Here is a 21,107-nt window from a genome sequence, read left to right as displayed (position 1 = left end):
GGGAGTCAAAAGTTACACTTGAATTTTCGACCCCAGAGCTATTCAAGGCTCAGCAGTATAACAACCAATCTTACCATAGGCCAGTGGTTGGCAAACTCATTAGTCAACAGAGCCAAATATCAACAGTACAGCGATTGAAATTTCTTTTGAGAGCCAAATTTTTTAAACTTAAACTATATAGGTAGGTACATTGTTATTAACTTAATTAGAGTACTCCTAAGCTGGCCTTTGCTAAAAACGTCCTCAATCTGATTGAGGTACGTTCGATGAGGTCGACCCCTTCCAATCTCTCGTCCATACTTGTCTTGTGTACTTGTTTCGTCTATCTCCTTTCGTTCATCCTCTCTGTATGTCCAAACCATCTCAACACACCTTTCTCAATCCTCGACACTACATCTTCTTTCACTCCACAACGTTCCCTAAAATTAACTTAATAAACTTTACTTAACATTTTAAGTCAACTTCGCACTGTACGTGCGCACCCGCACGTGGTATTTTGTGGAAGAGCCACATTCAAGGGGCCAAAGAGCCACATGTGGCTCATGAGCTGCAGTTTGCCGACCACTGCCATAGGCTAATTGAAATAAATAAGAGTTAAGGTTCTATGGCATTTATTTCATCAACTTATAAGGAAACAACATTGAACAAACATACAGTAGTATTTGAGGACCCACTGTAATTCTTAATGGGTTTGTTTATTAAAATCACCTGGGAGATTTTGTTCAGTGTTCTTCTCTCCTTATTACATGAGTGAACCAATGTTAAATGATGGGAATACAGCCCATGTCTTAGATGTATTAGGAGAAAAAAATGCTAAGTATCAATTTGTTAATCAATATTTTTCCTGTCTCTTTTTGGGAGATATCCTGCTTACATAAGTAACTTTTCATTTATCCAGTATTATTTCATGTTAATAATTTTGAGTTTTTTGTTCGATATTCATATAATCTCTCTGAGAGCAGAGATGTTGTCTATTCTGCTTACATACCCAGCACTTAGTGGGTATTCACTAGATGTTACAAGAATGAAACATTAACACTGAGTTTTGGGAGTACCTAACTGTTTTATTCTTTTTTAAAATATATATATACTAGAGGCCCGGTGCACAAAAATTTGTGCACTCGGGGGAGGGGGTCCCTCAGCCCGGCCTGTGCCCTCTCGCAGTCTGGGACCCCTAGGGAGATAATGACCTGCTGGCTTAGGCCTGCTCCCGGGTGGCAGAGGGCAGGCCCAATCCCTAGGTGCAGCCCCAGGTCGGGCTCAGAGCAGGGCCGATTGGGGAGTTGAGGTGCCGCCCCCTGTCATGCACAGAGCAGGGCGATCAGGAGGTTGTGATGCCACCCTCAGTCACGCTCAGGGTATGGACGATTGGGGGGTTGGGGCGCTGTCCCCTGTCACACTCAAGGCAGGGTCGATGGGGAGGTTGTGGCGCCACCCCCTGTCACTCACAGAGCAGGGCCCATCAGGGGGGTTGGGGCTCCGTACCCTGTCACGCACAGAGCAGGCTCCATCAGGGGGTTGGGGCACTGCCCTCTATCACCCAGAGAGCAGGGCCGATCAGGGGGTTGGGGTGCCGCCACTCTCACACTCAGGGCAGGGCCGATGGGGAGGTTATGGCTCTACCCCGTCACACACACAGCAGGGCCCGTGTGTGTGTGGGGGGGGGGGGCGTCGCACCCTGTCACACACAGAGCCGCAGGGCGATCAGGGGGGTGGGTAGCTCCCCCCTATCAGGCACAGAGCAGGGCTGATCAGGGGGTTTGGGCGCTGCCCCCTGTCATGCTGATCCTGGTGCCGGGAGGCCTCTCAGCTCCACTGATCCTGGTGCTGGGAGGCATATTACCCTTTTACTATATAGGGTAGAGGCCTGGTGCACGGGTGGGTGCCGGCTGGTTTGCCCTGAAGGGTGTCCTGGATCAGGGTGGGGGTCCCCACTGGGGTGCCTGGCCAGCCTGGGTGAGGGGCTGAGGGCTGTTTGCAGCTGGTCACACACCCTTCAGAGTGGGGGTCCCCACTGGGGTGCCTGGCCAGTCTGGGTGAGGGGCTGAGGGCTGTTTTCAGGCTGGGGGTGACTGAAGCTCCCAACCGCTCCTCCTTTTTCTCTCTCTTTTTTTTTTATTCTGGGCCAGCTTTAGCTTTGAGGCTTGGCTCCAGCTCTTAGGCCTCCGCTGCTGAAAGCAGGTTTCTGGTCTTTGTTTACCTTCTGTATTTGAAACAATGTTGCGATCCTGCTGGCTGAAGCCCTGCAGACTAAAGCAGGTTTCTGGGGTTTTGTTTAGCTTCTATATTTGTTACATAGTTGCTTAGAGTTGCAGTTCAGCGGCCTGCAGCGGCAGGCGGGGAACGTTGGAGTCCTCCATCACTGAAGCAAGCAAGCCTCATGTTAGTTTCAAGCTGCCTGGCTGCCAGCCGCCATCTTGGCTGGCAGTTAATTTGCATATTGCCCTGGTTAGCCAATGGGAAGGGTAGTGGTTGTACGCTAATTACCATGTTTCTCTTTTATTAGATAGGATTTTTTTATTGATTTCAGAGAAGAAGGGAGAGGGAGAGAGAGTTAGAAACATCAATGATGAGAGAGAATCATTGATGGGCTGCCTCCTGCACACCCTTTACTGGGGATTGAGCCCACACCCTGGGGATATGCCCTTGACCGAAATAGAACCTGGGACTTTTCAGTCTGCAGGCCCACACTCTATCCATTGAGCCAAACCAGTTAGAGCAGTACCTGTTTTATATCTATATGTATTTTTTATATTGTGAAGCTTTATAATTACATTCTCCACCAAGGAAAAATATCTTCCATAAAACAGGAAGTAGGTTTCTTGAATTTTGAAAGTCTTTTGTAGGTAAGGGATTCTGTGTGATCATTAAGTTTTGAGCAAAGATGCAGCACACAATTTCTTGTGGAAGCTACATTTTCATGCTTTGCCCTCATGCCAGACTTCAAAACAAAACAAAATATATAGGAAAAAAACATGAACAAACCGGAACTTTTAGAGTCTGTGCTTAGTTTAAGCTTTATGATAAATTAGACTAGAGCTTGACACATTTATCAGCTCAGTAGTTGTTTTTTTACCCAATCTTACATCTTAAAAGTAGAAGTGGGAAATAAAAATGAGGGTATCCTGTCAAACATGGTTGACTTGTGGTTCAGATGATGAGAAAAATAAGACATTTTTTTGGAGGGGAAGAGGGGGAGACCAGCAGCCTGACTCTGTACCTAGTTAATTAGTATCCCTAATGCACATTCCTATTAGCCTATAGTCTAGTCCAGCCGTGGGCAAACTACGGACCGCGGGCCTGCCGGCCCGTTTGAAATGAATAAAACTAAAAAAAAAAGACCGTACCCTTTTATGTAATGATGTTTACTTTGAATTTATATTAGTTCACACAAACACTCCATCCATGCTTTTGTTCCGGCCCCCCAGTCCAGTTTAAGAACCCATTGTGGCCCTCGAGTCAAAAAGTTTGCCCACCCCTGGTCTAGTCACTACCCCTTCCTTAATTATCTGGTCTTGCAAGATCTGTTTAGCTAAATACTCACATTTTACAGAGGCCATAAACCATGAACAATACACAGCGCTGGTGCCAGGCGTTTAGGTGTGGTCTCATGGCCCCCATCCCAACACATGGGGCTTTTTGCAAAGGTCCGGAAGTCTGATCCATATATGGAGGATAAAGAAACCAAAGGGTATAAAGATAAAGCTTCCTCCATATTGGTTTGCTCAGGATTTGGAAACAGGCTCCCCTGAGTCACGATACTAGTACACCTGGAAATAAATGGGTTTTTCCTGTATGTATGTATGAGTACTCCTGTGTGTATATTTTCCTGTCGCTTGGTAAATTCTGTAACACAGATATACAATATATTTGGAAAAATGGCTTAAGTTTGCAATGGGGAAGGGTAGTTACTTAAGAAAGCGTAAGTAGTTCTAGCCAAGATAATCTAAAAGCTCTTATTAAATCTTTGTTATTTCAGAACTCTGTAGAATTCTCCAGTTTTAGAATTGAGGATAACAAAGCATATCATACAAATTCACACTGCCTATTTAAAATCCTTTATGGTTTAGATTTTCTCCTGTGGTCTTAGTGCTTCAGCCGTATAAAGCTCACTGGTTTTTTCTCTCTCCCCTTATGATTTTTAAATTAAAAAAAAACCACACCCACACACACCTTTTTTTGCACATAGTAAACAATTGCGAAGAGAAAAGAGTACACAGTAAAAGCAGTTTTCTTTTACTCTAGAGCACCAGATCCTTCTTAGAGGAAATCACTATTAGCATTTTCTTGTGTATCTTTCCAGTCAGTTCACATTGCCAGCACACACATGCAGATAGATTTTGTAGTTTATAATAGGAACACTCCTGTCCACTGCTCTGTATTCCCCCCCCCCCCCCCCACACACACACACTTAATATATATCTTGGAGATCTTTCCAAATTACTTTTTATTTTTCTCAAATCCTTACCAGATGAAGTCTTCCTTATTTTTTTAACATCCTTTTCAAGCCCAGCTTCTTCTCATATCTCTTCATGTAATTAATCTCTCCCCTCTATTGCTGTCACTTTTTTTGCCCCTCTGTTATACACCTGTCACAGGTCTGTCAGGTGTCATCATGACTTGCATGTGGTTCTCTCTTCCCAGGTGTCATTTCCTTGTCTCTGCACTCCTTTTGTAATCTGGCCCTTCCCACCTTCAGGACTTTAATTACAGTTGTGTACCAAGGTCTCACAAATTTATACCTACAGCCCAGGCCCCAACGCTGAGTTGACATATCTATTTCTTGGATATCTCAAAGACATCTTATTTCAGTATATCCAAAACCAGCTTCTTTTTCATTGTCCCTGTCTTAGTAAATGGCATTTGTATCTATCTCAGTTAAGAAAACTATGAGTTGTTCTTGAAATCCCCATCTCCCTTCCCTCCTCCCATATTCCAAAAGCATACATTTGGTTGATTTTTACCTCATAAATATGTCTCAAATCCATCATCTTTGTCTCTGATACCAGTGTGTGCAGCCTGCCATCACCTGCATCTGGATTACTACCGTAGTCCTCCACAGCCTCTCTGGTCCCCTTCCCTCTGAGGAAGCTTTCCAAAACACAAATATCACTGTGACCTCTCCCCTGCTTCAAATATTTTGATGGCTTCCTAATACATTTAGAATAAAGACGTGTATTTTTGAGATAGCCTGACAAGGTCCTGCATGGACATGTGTTAATACTTTCCAGCTCTTATTGCACTTCCCCTTCTCTTGACTTCTACCACCATGGCCTTATTTCTAGGTCCTGCCACTCCCTTTGCTCCTTTTTGCCTCAGGGCCTTTACTTGAGCTCTTCAGCCTTCCCTAGCTCTTCCCTTTACCTTCTCCTAGTTAACACCCCCTGATGTTTCAGATACTACCTCAAGCATTGCTTCCTCTGTGAACCTTCCCTGATACACCTAACTAGGTCACATTCCCCTGGCACTCAGCAAGGTATACCTCTCCTTCGTAGCACATTTCCATGTTTACTGTACATTTATTTGATATATATAAATACACACACACACACACACACACACACACACATCACGTTGTTTACCCATATCTTCAGAAAAAAAATCACTTCTGTCGTGGTAAACAACCTGCTTCCCTATTTATAATGGTCTGGCCCTCTAGCAGCTTCAGTGCGAAATTATAGCTAATTTGCCTACAAACATCAGGTGGTCATAATAATCTGGCCACTGTGTGTGTGTGTAGATATTCTGCTAGGTGGAATCTCCTAGGAATCTCCCTAAGGGCAGAGGCCACTTTAGTTTCCAGCATAGGTGCCCAGCACAAAAGTAGACACTCAGACCTTTAATGAATGAATGAATTCATTTCTATTTTCTCAGTTCAATCTACTGTGGAAGTATACAAAGTACTATACTTGGCATATTGAAAAACCTCAAATACGTATTTTCAGATTCAAAGTGAATTTATATGCTCAAAATGACACAGTATGGATTAGTAAGCATTACCATTTCCCACCAGACTTCACAGGTTTTAAATTTTACCGGAAAGAGATCAGTCTGGGGAAGGGGAATAGGAAGATACGATAATTGTGAACTGCTGTATCTGTCTTTTAGTAGAATTATTTTTCTGTATTGTTTCCTAGGCCATCTATACTCCCCCATTGTCTTATATCTCTCCCTAATAAATTGTGAACTCCTAATTACTTTCAACCTAGAGAAGTAATGACTTTTTCCTAAGCACTCAGAAACACCTGTTCACTTATAAAACAGTTGTTTAAAGTTTGCAAAGAAATACAGAGATACACTCAGATTGTATTCTGTCTAGGTAGACATCCACTGTCTGCCTGTGTGTTAGCCATGAGACTTTAAAGGAAGCTGCTTAACTGCTGTGAGGCTTGGCTGTCTCATCTGTGAAACTGAGATAGTTATGTTATCTACCTCATAGCATTACTGTGAGGATTAAATGAGATAGATATATGGCATTTAACATAATGACTTCTGGCAACATACAAGTGCTTAATGCAAATGGTTGTTGTTCCTGCAGCTGTTATTGTTGGGACACATTTTCTCAATACAAAGGTTGCTTAGGTTTTCAGTCATTGTTCACACATGTCCATTTACCTGTGGTGCTTAGTGTAATTAAATTTGTTCTATATGCCAGGAATATTCCAAAGCCCAACCAGCATTGACATCCTGTTGAAGCAAACAACTAATTGATAACTAAGATTACCTTTACTCCGTCCTGAGTTCCAAGAGCTTCAGCTAAGAGAGCGCAGTGGGGACCAGGAGGAGAAAGGGTGATGGGTGTTTGAATTAGCAATTTGGCTTGAAGGACGGGTATTCTTGATGTCTCCATTAGTAAGAAACAAGTCATGAATCTGCAAATACACAGTAGCTCATTTAAAGTTATAGGGGAAATGTTTAAATGGACTTTCTCTGAGCCAGCATTGAAACCATTATTGTGTTTAAAGTGTGTTCCAAGTTCCAAAGTACCTTAATTTAAAACAAATTTTTGCACACATTCCTTTATAAGTTGGAATCTGTTTTTATTAACCAATGTTTAAGAGACATTTATTACTTTTTGTTTTAATAGAGAAACATTTACTTCTAACTTTATTTGTATTTTTTCTAATTAGTACACTTTATCTTTTAGAGTAGTTTTATGTTCACAGCAAAATTGAGCAGAAAGTATAAAGAGTTCCCATGAACCTGCTGACCCTGCATGCACCACCTCCCCACTCCCAGTGTCCCACAGCAGTGATACATTTGTTACAATCGATGCATCTACATTTGACACAATATTGGCACTCAGAGTCTCTGGTCTACATTGGGGTGACTCTTGCTGTTGTACATTCTATGGGTTTTGACAAATGTATAATGACCTTCATTAATTACTGTAGTGTCATACAGACTAGTTAAACTGTCCTAAAGATCCTCTGTGTTCCCTCTTCCCCACTAAACCCTAGCAACTACTGATTTTTTTATTTTTCTGACTCCATAGTTTTGCCTTTTTCACCATGTTCTGTAGTTGGAATCAAACAAAATGAATAGCCTTTTTAAATTGGCTTCTTCCACTTAGTAATATGCATTAAGTTTCCTTTTTTTTTTTTTTCATGGTTTGATAGCTCATTTGTTTGGAGTAGTGTTCTATCATCTATATGTACCACAAAATTGATACCCTATTTTGTACGTCTTTAGTTACAATGAAAATTCACTCAGGGAATATACTGATTCTCAAATGATGACAGAACAACCAGCTATTACTATAATTAGTTCCACTTGCTGTGATACTTAAAACTTACAAAGTATGTAGTAGTAGTTTTAAAAGTATATTTTTCCTAAATAGGCCAAAATAATAAGATTTTATTTGTCATATATATCTTCTTTAAAGATAGGTTTTTGAAGCATCCTGTAAATATATTTTGATTATACCCATCAAGTTTTCTATACTCTTTCTGTATGAACTATTTTTCAGAGCACATATTTGATTATTGATAGTATTACTTTCCTGGTATTCACAGTTCATAAGTTTATGTTTTACAGAATTAATAAGATATACTAGTTAAATCATTTTTAATTATACTGAATTGTAATTAATGTGGTTGGGTAATCAGTGCTGGTTTGCACTTATTTTAAATAAAACATGCAGATCATTTCTAAACTATGGCCACTTTAAAAGAAAAAAGCTTTATATAATGCATTAGCTTAGAAAATCAAGGTAATTTATGATGTGAAGGTTAGAGAAAAATGGAAGCTGTAAAATTGAAAAGAGTTTTGAAAACTATTGGATGGGCCTTACTGACAAATAATTGTGAATTTAGATTTTGTTTGAATTACTTCTCACATTTATATTTTATAAATGAAACTGAGCACAGTACAGTGTATCTGGACTTTAGTAGTGCCTAGCTCTCAACCTTGGTTTCTAAAACCTTCCCACTAAAAGGAACCAGGAGGGCTCCTTGAAGAAATGGCTGATTCCTAGGCTGGGAGCCTAGAACATGTTGGTATGCCAGAAAGTAAGGAAGTGCTCAGTGAAACCAATGGTGGCCTATCACCAGGAGATGGGGGCCATTTGAAGAGGCTCCCACTGGCTAAATCTGGGATAATTTGAGTATCAAAATAATTAAAAGCTATAATGAACTACTAGAGATCATTAGGAAAAAATTAGGAATTCACATAGCCTCGCCAGTAATATACCAGGTGTACCGGTTAATAATGCGGATTTTTTTCAATAGTTGGAGTTACACATATGTTGATATACGTGCGATTTGATATGTATGTTATTTTGTTGTATTGACAGCAAGCTTCAAAACTTCATATGTCAAATTTGCTGAAGGTGTTAACATCATAGATATTTTTACGCTTAAAAATGTCAAATTTCGTGCTGAAAACAGAGTATATGTGGGAAGTTTTAATTCATTACTTTATTTTGAAGAAAAGTGCTGCTGAAAGTTATTGTATACTTCAGGAAGCTTATGGTGAACATGCTCCATCTCAAGATACTTGTGAACACTGGTTTAAACGCTTTAAAAGTGATGATTTCAATGTGAAAGACAAAGATCGTCCAGGTCAACCGAAAAAGTTTGAAGACCAACAATTACAAGCATTATTGACTGAAGATGTGTGTCAAACTCAAAAACAACTTGCAGAAAGATTAAACGTTGCTTAGCAAACAATTTCCAATCGTTTACAAGCAATGGGAAAGATTTTAAAGGAAGGGAAGTGGGGCCACATCAACTGAACGAAGACAGATGGAAAATCGAAAAGTCATCAATAAAATGTTGCTTCAATGGCATGAAAGAAAGTCTTTTTTGCATCAAATTATGACTGGTGATGAAAACTGGATTTATCTTGAGAATCCCAAATGCACAAAATCATTAGTTGATCCAGGTCAACCACCAACATCGACTGCAAGGCCAAATTGCTTCGGAAAGAAGACAGTGCTCTGTGTTTGGTGGGATCAGAAAGGTGTGGTGTATTATGAGCTTCTAAAACAAGGTGAAATCAATACTGATCGCTACCGACCACAAATAATCAATTTGAACCACAAACAGAATCTGCCAGAAGATACGGCAAAGTAATTTTGCTTCATGATGACGCACCATCACACACTTCAAAACCAGTTAAAGACACGTTAAAAGATCTTGCCTGGGAAGTATTAACCCACCCGCTGTATTCACCAGACCTTGCTCCTTCACATTATCACTTGTTCAGATCGATGGCACATGCGCTTTCTGAGCAGCACTTCAAAACGTGCAAAGAAGTGGAAAATTGGGTCTCTGAATGGTTTGCCTCAAAACAAGAAAAGTTCTATTGGGAGGGTATCCACAAATTACCTAAAAGAAGGGGAAAATGTGTAGCTAGCGATGGACATTACTTTGAATAAAGCATTTTTGATGTTTCTCTTGAAATTATCGTGTTTTCTTTGATTACAAAATCCGCCATTATTAACCAGTACACCTGGTATATATTCATACAAATGGGAGAATAAAGGGCTCAAGAGCCAGCTGATAAATATGGAGGAAATGCTGGATTTGGAAAGTCACGATTTTATCACCATCATAGTAATTCAGTTTAGCCAAGACTCACAAGTGGATCTTTAAAAAAAATAAATAAATTATTGATTTTTAGAGACAGTGGAAGGAAGAGGGAGAGAAACATCGATACAAGAGAGAAACATCAATAGATTGTCTCCTGCTACTCCCTCCCCCCCACCCCATCCCCAACGGGGGACGGAGTCCTCAATCCCAGGCATGTGCCCTGACCAGGAATCTAACTGGCTTCCCTCCACTGGACAACACCCAACCACTGAGCCACACATGGGCCAGGGCTCACAAGTGGATCTTAAATCGAGGGGACAAATGTTGATGAACAGCAGGATATTTGCATGGTTTTAAAGTGTCTGTCCAGCCAGAACCGGTTTAGCTCAGTGGATAAAGCTTCGGCCTGCGGACTCAAGGGTCCTGGGTTCGATTCCGGTCAAGGGCATGTACCTTGGTTGCGGGCACATCCCCAGTGGGGGGTGTGCAGGAGGCAGCTGATCCATGTTTCTCTCTCATGGATGTTTCTGGCTCTCTATCCCTCTCCCTTCCTCTCTGTAAGAAATCAATAAAATATATTTTAAAAAATAAATAAATAAAGTGTCTGTCCAAAGGTTGCCTCTTGGTTATAGGGACAAGGTATTAAGTAAACAGTAGGAAAATTGGACAGCACTTGCTCTGGTAATGAAAATTAGCATCACCAATTGGGGACAGGAGAATATCGTATGCCCGAGAAGAACACATCACTTGTGTACTATCCTGTCCAGGAGTGCACCACCTGCATCTAATCCTAAGGAAACATCAGACAAGTTCAAAACGATGCATATTTTATTAAAAAAAGAACTGTAGTTTTCAAAAATGTTAATGTTATGAAAGTCAAAGGAAAGCTCTATATTAAAGAAGACTAAAGGTGCAGGATATACTTAGATGATCCCAAGACTGGATCCCATATCTGGAGAAAAATTAGAAGTTTGTTTTGTTTAAAAGGCATTGTTGGGTCAGTTGACAACATTACTTTGCAGATTGTTGGTTGAAGTATTGTACTGATAATATATTTACTGAATTATAGCTGTATTGTGATTGTATTGGAGGTTATTTTAGAAAATGCATGCCGAAGTATTTATGGGGAAATGGCTCATAAAAAAGCACTTTGTGTATATGTGGGTGTATGTATACATATGCATGTACATATACATAGAGAAGAAGGGTGTGATGAAGCACATGGGGCAGTGCTAACAGAAAGAGATCTGGGTAAAGTAATATGATGTTCTTTGTTGCGATTTTTCCGTAGATTTGAAGTATTTCCAAATAAGTTTATACACATGCTTGCACTCATTGGATTACTCTAAGTTGCTAATTTACCTTTAATATTTAATTGGTATAACTTTTTTTTTAATTGGTAAAAGTTTTTAATATTTATTGCTTACAGATATACACATTGATTTTTAATTTCTTTTAAATAGTGCTGGGCCTAAAGGAGATAATATTTATGAATGGAGATCGACTATACTTGGTCCACCAGGTTCTGTATATGAAGGTGGTGTGTTTTTTCTGGATATCACATTTTCATCCGATTATCCATTTAAGCCACCAAAGGTAAGAACCTAGAGGTACATTCTTTAATATTTATCCTTCTTCTCTAAAGTCAGTTTATTCCAAAGGTTAAATGTGTATTGATGTAATCATTTTAACTTCGTTTTTTTAATGAAATGATAATGGAAACTTTCATGTACTAAGATGTAACTGAAAGTAATTGATTTCTGCCTTTTACAAATAACTGTAATCAGCAGAGAGAGGGTTTGTTAACTATAGTCTTGTTGTAGTTAAACCTTGATTGTTGTAGGTATCACTGGGAGGAATTGACCTCTAGGCCAATTGGCTGTGAGAATCAGCTGTGTCTACAGTGGGAGAACTTCTGTGCTGGAGACACTCTTATGGGGCAAGACTTGCTTCAGTGGGGCTTTGGTGCTCACTGAGTCTGTCCCCTGAGTGTGTCCCTTATGGATCTGAGGAGTCGTAATCTGAATGGTCCCACTCTGACCACTGGGTACACTGGCTCTGGATCTCTAAGGAGGTGCTAATTTAGCCTCTGCCTGAGGCTACCCAGCAGGAGCTTTGGAGAGATCTGCAGATTCCTCTTCTTAGTTTATGGTTTGGAGGTGCCCAGATGAGGCCCAGCTGTGAAGCAGTGCAAGCTGCTGTGGGACCTGGGGTCTTCTTTTGGAAGTTCTGGGTCTCTCTGACCCAACTGCAGTTTGTTAGGTAATTTTAGATTGCAAAGGGCCAGGCCATTCATATGCAAAAGCCTCTGCTAGCAGCTTGGGTGGGGCAGGGTCTCAGGGAATCAACAGGGCAGAGACAAACAGCTATGGCTGATCCTCAGCTCTGCCCTAAGAGGTCCTTGGTCTCAGTGTCCCGGTAATCGCTGCAAGCACCTCTGAGAGAAAGCCGCCCTCGAGTTCCGACCCATACCTGACAGTCCAGTTTTTCCCCATATGTCCCCAGAGACTCTCCCAGAACTGGAGTTCAGAGCAGTCGGGAGCTTGATACTCCCTCCTGATTGAAAGAGACAACCGCGTCCTCAGTTGCCAGCCCTTTCCATGCGCCTCCGTACCTCTGCACTTTACTTTCGCACCTCCTCTGAGTCTCAGTGTGCTTTTCTCTTTCCTTCTAGTTGTAGAATTTCCACTCAGCCAGCCTTCTTGTGGTTCTGGATGATGTCCGTTTTGTCTTTTAGTTGTATTTTTGAAGTGGTTGTGCGAGGCAGCAATTTCCGGTGTTTACCTATGCCGCCATCTTGGTTTTCTCGGGTTTGTTAACTATAAATAAAAGTATACCATGTGCACATCAGAAAAGCAGATGGATTTTTGATATGAGGGAAAATATCCTATGAACCTTCCTTAGAAACATACTGGGATTCAAAAGTAAACCTGTTTAACAGCTTCTAGAAATTAGGGTTAACTAACTTGAATTTTGTGCTAAATAGCTTATCTTTATAGATGAGCAAAATCTAGAAAACCTTGGCAAAGAAGAGGGAAACTAATACTATTTAGTAAACGTATGTTGTGCCCTCTGTTGGTAGCATGTAGTAATGGGAATGAGTGTGGCTGGGTGACTTAATGCCTCCTTGTTGTCTCTGAATATGAATTAGATGATAACAGAGAAGGGTTGAATTGTGCCTTGTAACGATTGGCAATTATTTGTCAAGTCTTAAACATAACCTTTACTTAAATAGATTTTTCCTCTGACTTCTCATTATACAATAAAATAAAATAAAATAAAATGGTCAGGCCAGCTGGTAAAAACCACCAATATTAAGTCTGAGCATAATTATTTCATTTCAGAGATTTCTGACATGCTAGGGAAACCTGTGCTATCAAGCCCTTAACTGTAATAAAACATTTTCCTTTTCAACATAGTTCACTTTGTTCTCAAAGCTGTGTAAAATATATGTAGCAGTTTAATGCCTGGAAAAGAAAAGAAAGAGATAAAACCCAGAAAGTATATTATCTAATAAGGTAAGAATATTTCCTCCTAGTGCTATTTACCTTAAATTGCAGATACCAAGGTTTCCTAGCCCCTAGAAGTATTGGCTCTCAAATGTGGCTATCAGTTTTTTGAGTATTTTTTTCTTTGGTCCCATCAGAATTTAAGATCTTTAAATGATTGCTTTAATATTCTCAGTTATATAGAGTATGTCTTGCTAGATCAATCAAGTAAAGGCATAAGACCCTCATGTTAATAATAACACAAATTTTATTCATATTCAAATGACGTGTTAAAGGGCAGCATGTCACCAACTGTTCAGTTGCATTCAGTGATTTTCTGTATTATAGAAAACAAATAAAACTTTAGCAAAACAGCTCATGACTGTATAGTGATACTTATTTTTACATGCCTCATTTTGCATATTGGAAAAGTGGTTTTAACATGATAGAAAACTAGCAGAAAAAATATGCAAGATTTATATTTTTCAAAATAATCTTTGTACGTGAGTGGAAATCTGTTGAAGAAAAAGACTTCTTAGTATCTTTAATGGAAAATAGAAATTGACTGAAATAAAGGTTTCAAACTGCAGTTTCCTATATGTGATTTATCATAATTGTTTTGGTTAATAACGTTTTTTAAAATTAAGTTAGCATGTGAATATTTTTGCTGGTCTCATTTTAATTTTCTAACCCTTTAATGTTGATTAATTCCTTTTGCCTAAGGTATCATATACAGTATTATGAAGCATTCAGAACTCTAGGTGGACAAGTGAAAAAGAAATAAGACTTCTGCTGTTATCTTAGTGTTAGGTACAATTATTTCTCTACAATACTGATTCTTTTTGAAGTTCAGAGAAGGTGTTGAGCTTCTTGAAGAAGAATAATTTAATTCTTTTGTTCACTCTATTAATAGCTAAACAAATTCAAAATATTAATTGTATTGTGTTTGTAAACCATACATAGAGTCAGCTGTCAATAATCTGAACATGTGTTATTCCTGTATTATATAGTAGAACTGTTTAATATAAATATAATGCAAACTACACATGTAATTTTAAATTTTCTAGTAGCTACATTAAAAGAATAGAAACTGAGTTTGCTGAAACCGGTTTGGCTCAGTGGATAGAGTGTCGGCCTGTGGACTGAGGGGTCCCAGGTTTGATTCCGGTCAGGGGCATGTGCCTTGGTTGTGGGCACAACCCCAGTGGGAGATGTGCAGGAGGCAGCTGATCGATGTTTCTCTCTCATCGATGTTTCTGGCTCTCTCTCTCTCTCCCTTCCTCTCTGTAGAAAATCAATAAAATATATTTTTAAAAAAAAAGAAAAAGAAAAAAAGAAACTGAGTTAATTTTAATAATATATTTTATGTAACCCAGTACATCCAAAATATTGTCATTTCAAGCATGTAACCAATATAAGAGGGAATTTTACAATCTCTTTTTGGTATTGAGTCTTTGAAATGTGTAATTTACATTCTTATCCCTTTTCAATTCTACTAGCCATATTTTAAGAGCTCTGTGTAACTAAATTAGAGCAATTCTAGAGGTGCATGGTCCCCTTCCTTCACTCCTGCAAGACCAGTAGTTCCTTCCCTGTTACCTTTAATTTTTTTGTCTTTAATTTTGTATCCTTATCAGAAATACACGTTTGAGGACTGTAATATTTTCTTCCCACACTCCACTTGGGATATCACAGTACACTGCTAGTTCTAAGGGATCAAAAACTGTCCCTTTTTTTTTCTTCTCTACCTCCAAATTAAGACTAACTACTCAGTGTTTGGGATTGTTTTGAAACTTGACAGTATTTGTTCCTATGATTTATCCTCTTTTTTCACACATCTGGAGATACACTTTCTTTATTCAGTAGCTTAAGACCTTGCTTGTTTTATTTAACGTAATTATCTAACAAGACAGTGAACCAGTTGTGGAAATAAAAGGGTAGGAAATAGGTTGGTGATGTAACCAGTCTTCCTCTAAATTCTTCATTATTTTCTGACACATGGCAAGAAATGAGCTGAGTTGATACTGATATTTTCTACTAACAAACTAATATAACTTTTCACTTTATGCTTAAAAAATTCTTTACCAGTTCCTCTTACCTTTGTCAACCACACATTTTTGTTTTCCCTTCTGTCTTTAAACAGGTATTATGTGCACTCATGCTTGTGTGTATGGTGTGCACACACATACATACATAGAATTGCTGTATCATTCATTTTGATTAAACTAATCAAATCAGCTACTCACTTTGGTTGAAAATCAATATAGTTCTTGCTATACTGGGTAAAAACCAGAACATTTTTTTAACCAAATTAAATAAAACCATTTGATTTTGTTAGCACTTAAACCCAGTATTCTATTAGCTCTTCAGTTAAATTATTTGTTATTTAGTATCATATGATATGTTACTCTTCATTTTTGCTGGTGAGAGTCTTAGTTGGTAAGAAAGCATTTCATTTTCTTCCTGTTTTTAATGTGACTGCCTTTAGGTTACTTTCCGCACCAGGATCTATCACTGCAACATCAACAGTCAGGGAGTCATCTGCCTGGACATCCTTAAAGACAACTGGAGTCCCGCTTTGACTATTTCAAAGGTTTTGCTGTCAATTTGTTCTCTTTTGACAGACTGCAACCCTGGTAAGCACATCTTTATTACCACATACAATGAGGTTGTGGACACCAGTGCATTTTCCTGGTAGCTTAAATGTAGATTTGGAAAGGTAGTACTATTGGTGGAAAGATTAGTGTAAAACATTTTGCAAGGAAATTATCAATGCCATTTCAATTAGAATAGACCAAAAGTTTCACAATAGCTTCCTGTGGTTTGTTAATGGACTACTAGCCTATACTTATTTTCTCCTTCTCATTGATGGACTCTGTTTTCTGAGGTGTGTACCTGTCCAGACCACTTTGACAGCAGTAGAGTGGTGTCTCTAACTCCAGTGCCTCCTTTTCTTCTTCTATGCCTCCATGTGCATTAAAGCAACCTCTTAGTAATGAAGAACTTCTTGTTTTCTATTCCTTTTTGGATTTTAGTTCGTTGTATTAGATGTAGTAAGAGTGAAAGATATTAAAAAACTATAGCTGATGAGATTGTTGGACTAGATTGTGATTATGTAAACTTAGAGGTTAAAGTCATTAGTACATAATTTATAACATTTAAAAGAAATGCATAACTGCCACATGTGATCATTAACTGAGGTACTGAATTGAAAAAAATGTTTAAGCCAAGGATTTTGTATGTTATCTTACTGAGGGGTCAGTTTTTAAAAGAAGTTGACTTACTTTTTCTAAACATTTGACTAATCACCAAAGTCTATTACTATTATCTTTTGCCCAACAGTTATACATATACGATAGATAGATAGATAGATAGATAGATAGATAGATAGATAGATAGACAGACAAACAGATAGATAATTATAACATCATTTATTACGGCAAAAGATTGGAAACCACCTGAATGTCCATTAATAGAGGATCTACCTATTAAAAAGAATGAGACAGCTCTTTATGAACTGATAGGGAAAGCTTTCTAAGATATATTAAAAATGTAAGACATTGGGGAAAAAAACATAGGCATAACAATATATTCTACATGCTTGTACACATGTATATCTCTGGGTAGAAATGCTGTAAACAGGTAACAATCACTTGCCAGGGGAAAAAACTGAGTAATGGAGGTTTATATCTCAGATTCAATTTCCAGTTCAGAATTCTATGTAAATCAGAATGGTAAGTTTTCAATTGGAGATAAGGATATTTGAGTCATACAATTATGTAGAATGAAGGAAACATTTTATTCTGAATAGTATTGCATTATTAATCCTCACCCGGGGATATTTTTTCCATTGATTTTTAGAGAGAACAGAGAGGGAGGGAGGGAGGGAGAGGGGGGGGGGGGTGAGAGAGAGAGAGAGAGAGAGAGAGAGAGAGAGAGAGATAAAGAGAGAGAGAGAGTGAGAGAGAGAGAGAGAGAAAAAAAGAGAAAGAAACACACACATTGATGTGAGAGAGACACATTGATTGATTGATTGATTGCCTCCCACATGCGCCCTGACCAGGGCTGAGGATGAACCTGCAACCCAGGTATGTGCCTTTGACTGGGAATCCAACCTGGGACCCTTCCATGTGCAGGCTGACACCACCGAACACACTGGCCAGAGCAGCACACTTTGATTATTTAATAAAATGCCAAGAGTAAGAAACAGTTTTTGTATATTAAAAGTATACCCCTTTTATAAAAATCATACTTATTAACACTCATTTTTTAGTTACAGGGCCTTTAGCTAAATTGAATATTAATATTCAGATGCTGCTAAAAATCAACATTTCAGTTTAATAGAATGTTAAAACTGTACCTTTTAGATATCTAATATTTTTTATCCTTTACTCACTTTTCCAGCGGATCCTCTGGTTGGAAGCATAGCCACTCAGTATTTGACCAACAGAGCAGAACATGACAGGATAGCCAGACAGTGGACCAAGAGATACGCAACATAATTCACATAATTTGTATGCAGTGTGAAGGCGCAGAAGGCATCTTCTCACTGTGCTGCAAATCTTTATAGCCTTTACAATACGGACTTCTGTGTATATGTTATACTGATTCTACTCTCTGCTTTTATCCTTTGGAGACTGGGAGACTCCCCAAAAAGGTAAATGCTATCAAGGGTAGAACTTTGTAGCTGTAGATTAGTTATGTTTAAAATGCCTACTTGCAAGTCTTGCTTCTTTGGGATATCAAAATGTATTTTGTGATGTACTAAGGATACTGGTCCTGAAGTCTACCAAATATTATAGTGCATTTTAGCCTAATTCATTATCTGTATGAAGTTATAAAAGTAGCCGTAGATGACTAGGAATTATGTCATTTGTATTAAACCCAGATCTATTTCTGAGTATGTGGTTAATGCTGTTGTGAAAAATGTTTTACCTTTTACCTTTGTCAGTTTGTAATGAGAGGATTTCCTTTTACCCTTTGTAGCTCAGAGAGCACCTGATGTATCATCTCAAACACAATAAACATGCTCCTGAAGGCATAGCTTCCTGTCGTACTATTTTAAGTCAGTCTTGTTAGAAGGTGTGTCTGAGATGATTGTTGATGAAATAAAATTGCAGATATGAAGATGACTACTAAAGACCAGTACAAATAAAGAAATTATTAAATAGAAAACATGTGGAATCTTATTAAATGTGTATAGTTTTTTTTTTTTCCTTTAAGTCCTACTGAGAGAATATAATGAACTTAAATATGGAAAACTGGATTTTATTTTTTGTTTTTTATTTTTCACCCCAGAGATATTTTTCCCATTGATTTTTAGAGAGACTTAGTGGGGGGCTGAAGGGGGGAAGGGGGGAGAGAGAGAGAGAGAGAGAGAGAGAGAGAGAGAGAGAGAGAGAGAGGGAGAGACATGCAAGGTAGGAGAGACACATGGATTGATTGCCTCCTGTAGGTGCCCCCAACGGGCTGGGGATAGAACCTGCAACTGAGGTATGTGCCCTTGACTGGGAATTGAACCTGAGATGCTTTAACCATTGAGCCGAACCGGCCAGGGTGGAAAATTGGATTTTAAAGCCTTTGGTCTCAAAAATATATAAAACTTTATTTTGATACGATATTTGAGATAAAAATAAACTGAAATTCTGGCTCACTCAGGAATCTGATATTGCCTTATGGAACATTCCTTTTCCAGATTGGTGATATCTGTTCACCATTGGAAAATATTGTCAAATGACACAATCTGGTCGCTGTTGTATGTCTTGGTGCACTTTTTAAATTTTGCTTCTGACCTTGCTCTTGAATGTTTATGGTGTATTATGTGCATTACCACTCTTACTGTGGCACTTGGCTAGCAGTTGTAGCCAGAGGCAGAGTTGAACACAAACCTTTTTCTGCCTGAAAGTAGATGAGAACTCTGGATTGGTGTGCAGATTTGGCTTTATTTCTCAATTGCAAACATACCAAATTTTAATGGTTTCCCAGGTTATATAAATTCCTTCTTTCTAGTTACAACTGTTAAATATTAGATTTCTTAAAGAAGTTAGTATTACTTTGCAGTATTTAGATATGGTAAACAGTATAAATGTGCTACTTCTTCCCTATGATGGATAATTTCTGAGGTAATTCTCTGGTCATAGAACCAACACTGTGGAATATGAGGCAAATGTCTTCTCCAGTCCTAAATATGGAAATAGAATACCATCTCAAAATTTATAGAGTGGAATTATTAGCATAAAATATATAGCAAGACGTTTATAGTTTCATATCCCCTCACTAAGAATAGTGATCTCCTATTAACTTGAGTGTCAATAGAAGTATTAAATTAGGGTAAAAATAAAATTATTTGTATGTCTACTTTTCACTTAAACTGTTCCCTTAAAAAATCTCCCCATATTACAAAGGAATGCCAAACAAAAAGGTATTATTTTGAGGAATTCAGGCGTAGGCCTATGAAAACCTCTAAGCTTTGACTGTATTAAGTGGTGACCAATAATCTATAATGGAGTCCAAGTCAATGTGATGAAAGTGGGGTCCTTTCCTATAAACTGCAAGGCTTTCTGTGTAGGTCAGCTCTTGGAAGTAGTTTTCCCCACTCCCAGTATTGTCCATTCTACACCCTGAAGTATTACATTTCTCTCTTAGTGTTAGAAAAGCCTTCGTCGTACTGAATGTTAGGATGTCTGGGGATGCTGTCATTGGACGTCCTTCATTTGCTATCACCTTACTGACTATCACTACCCTATTTTGCTTACTTGTGGGCTGTGTCCTCTACTCACCTGGGCAGAGTGGGGGAATTGGTTCCTTAGAAGTATTTGTGCTCTTGCACAAACTACGTTGGGAGCCTTAAAATAAGATACTTAAACTTCTTTGAGTTTCAGTTTATTCATATGAAACAAAAGAGTTGAATTTGAATATTTCCATAGTCTCTGTTAACCCTCAAAGGTAATTCTAACCTTATAAAATTTGTTATGCTTGTTCTGCTCTCTCTTTCAGGGAACAGGCTACAGCTTTAAATGGACTGAAATAAAAACCAATCATTTGGTTTACTATGAGGTTCCCTTAAAATTATGAAATTTTTAAAAATCTCTACTTTTGAAAAACTATAAATCCACTTCCCTGTTACATAGGTATTCATCTGTGTACACGATAAGTAAGGGCTTTTTTCCCCTTGAAACTTTGCTCTAGATGTAAATTGTAATATTTCAAAATCTAGAGTTTTTCTTTTCCATTAAGAGCAAATTTTACAAGTGAAACTCCAAATGTAATTTTGTAAGTATTCAAGGATGGTCATGGCACCATGCATCTCATTGAGCCTAGAGTATTCTAATTATGATCATACTAGAGGCCCAGTGCATGGATTTATGCACATTGAAAGGAAATTAATTAGAAGAAATATTTTAGAGGCTGGGGAAGGGACCACAGGAGATGGGCCAGCAGGGGAGGGACCACAGGAGGGCTCCAGGGTGTGTTCGGCCCAGTCCCGATTGGGGCCGATCAGAGCTGGGGAGGGACTACGGGAGGGCTCCCGGGTGTGTCTGGCCTGTCTCGTCCAATCTCTATTGGGGCTGTCTCGCCCAGTCCT

General features: G+C 38.8%; 1 protein-coding gene across 3 annotated transcripts in view; it reads left to right on the top strand.

Annotated features, from left to right (window-relative positions):
* Positions 1-18,711, top strand: part of UBE2E3 (ubiquitin conjugating enzyme E2 E3) — a 90,666-nt gene extending 71,955 nt beyond the window's left edge. For 2 of the 3 annotated variants that reach the window (XM_036319157.1, XM_036319158.1), the window contains exons 4-6: positions 11,498-11,630; positions 16,011-16,158; positions 17,927-18,565. In XM_036319157.1, coding sequence (XP_036175050.1) covers positions 11,498-11,630; positions 16,011-16,158; positions 17,927-18,024 — 379 coding nt within the window. In that variant the 3' untranslated portion in view covers positions 18,025-18,565. Of the gene's footprint in view, positions 1-11,497; positions 11,631-16,010; positions 16,159-17,926 lie in introns of all 3 variants that reach the window. The other variant, XR_004969263.1, reaches the window with a different exon arrangement.
* The last annotated feature ends 2,396 nt before the right edge of the window (positions 18,712-21,107 follow it).

Source organism: Myotis myotis, unplaced genomic scaffold (genome assembly GCF_014108235.1).
Source record: "Myotis myotis isolate mMyoMyo1 unplaced genomic scaffold, mMyoMyo1.p scaffold_m19_p_8, whole genome shotgun sequence".
Lineage (NCBI taxonomy): Eukaryota > Metazoa > Chordata > Mammalia > Chiroptera > Vespertilionidae > Myotis > Myotis myotis.
This window is presented reverse-complemented; position numbering and strand designations above follow the sequence as displayed.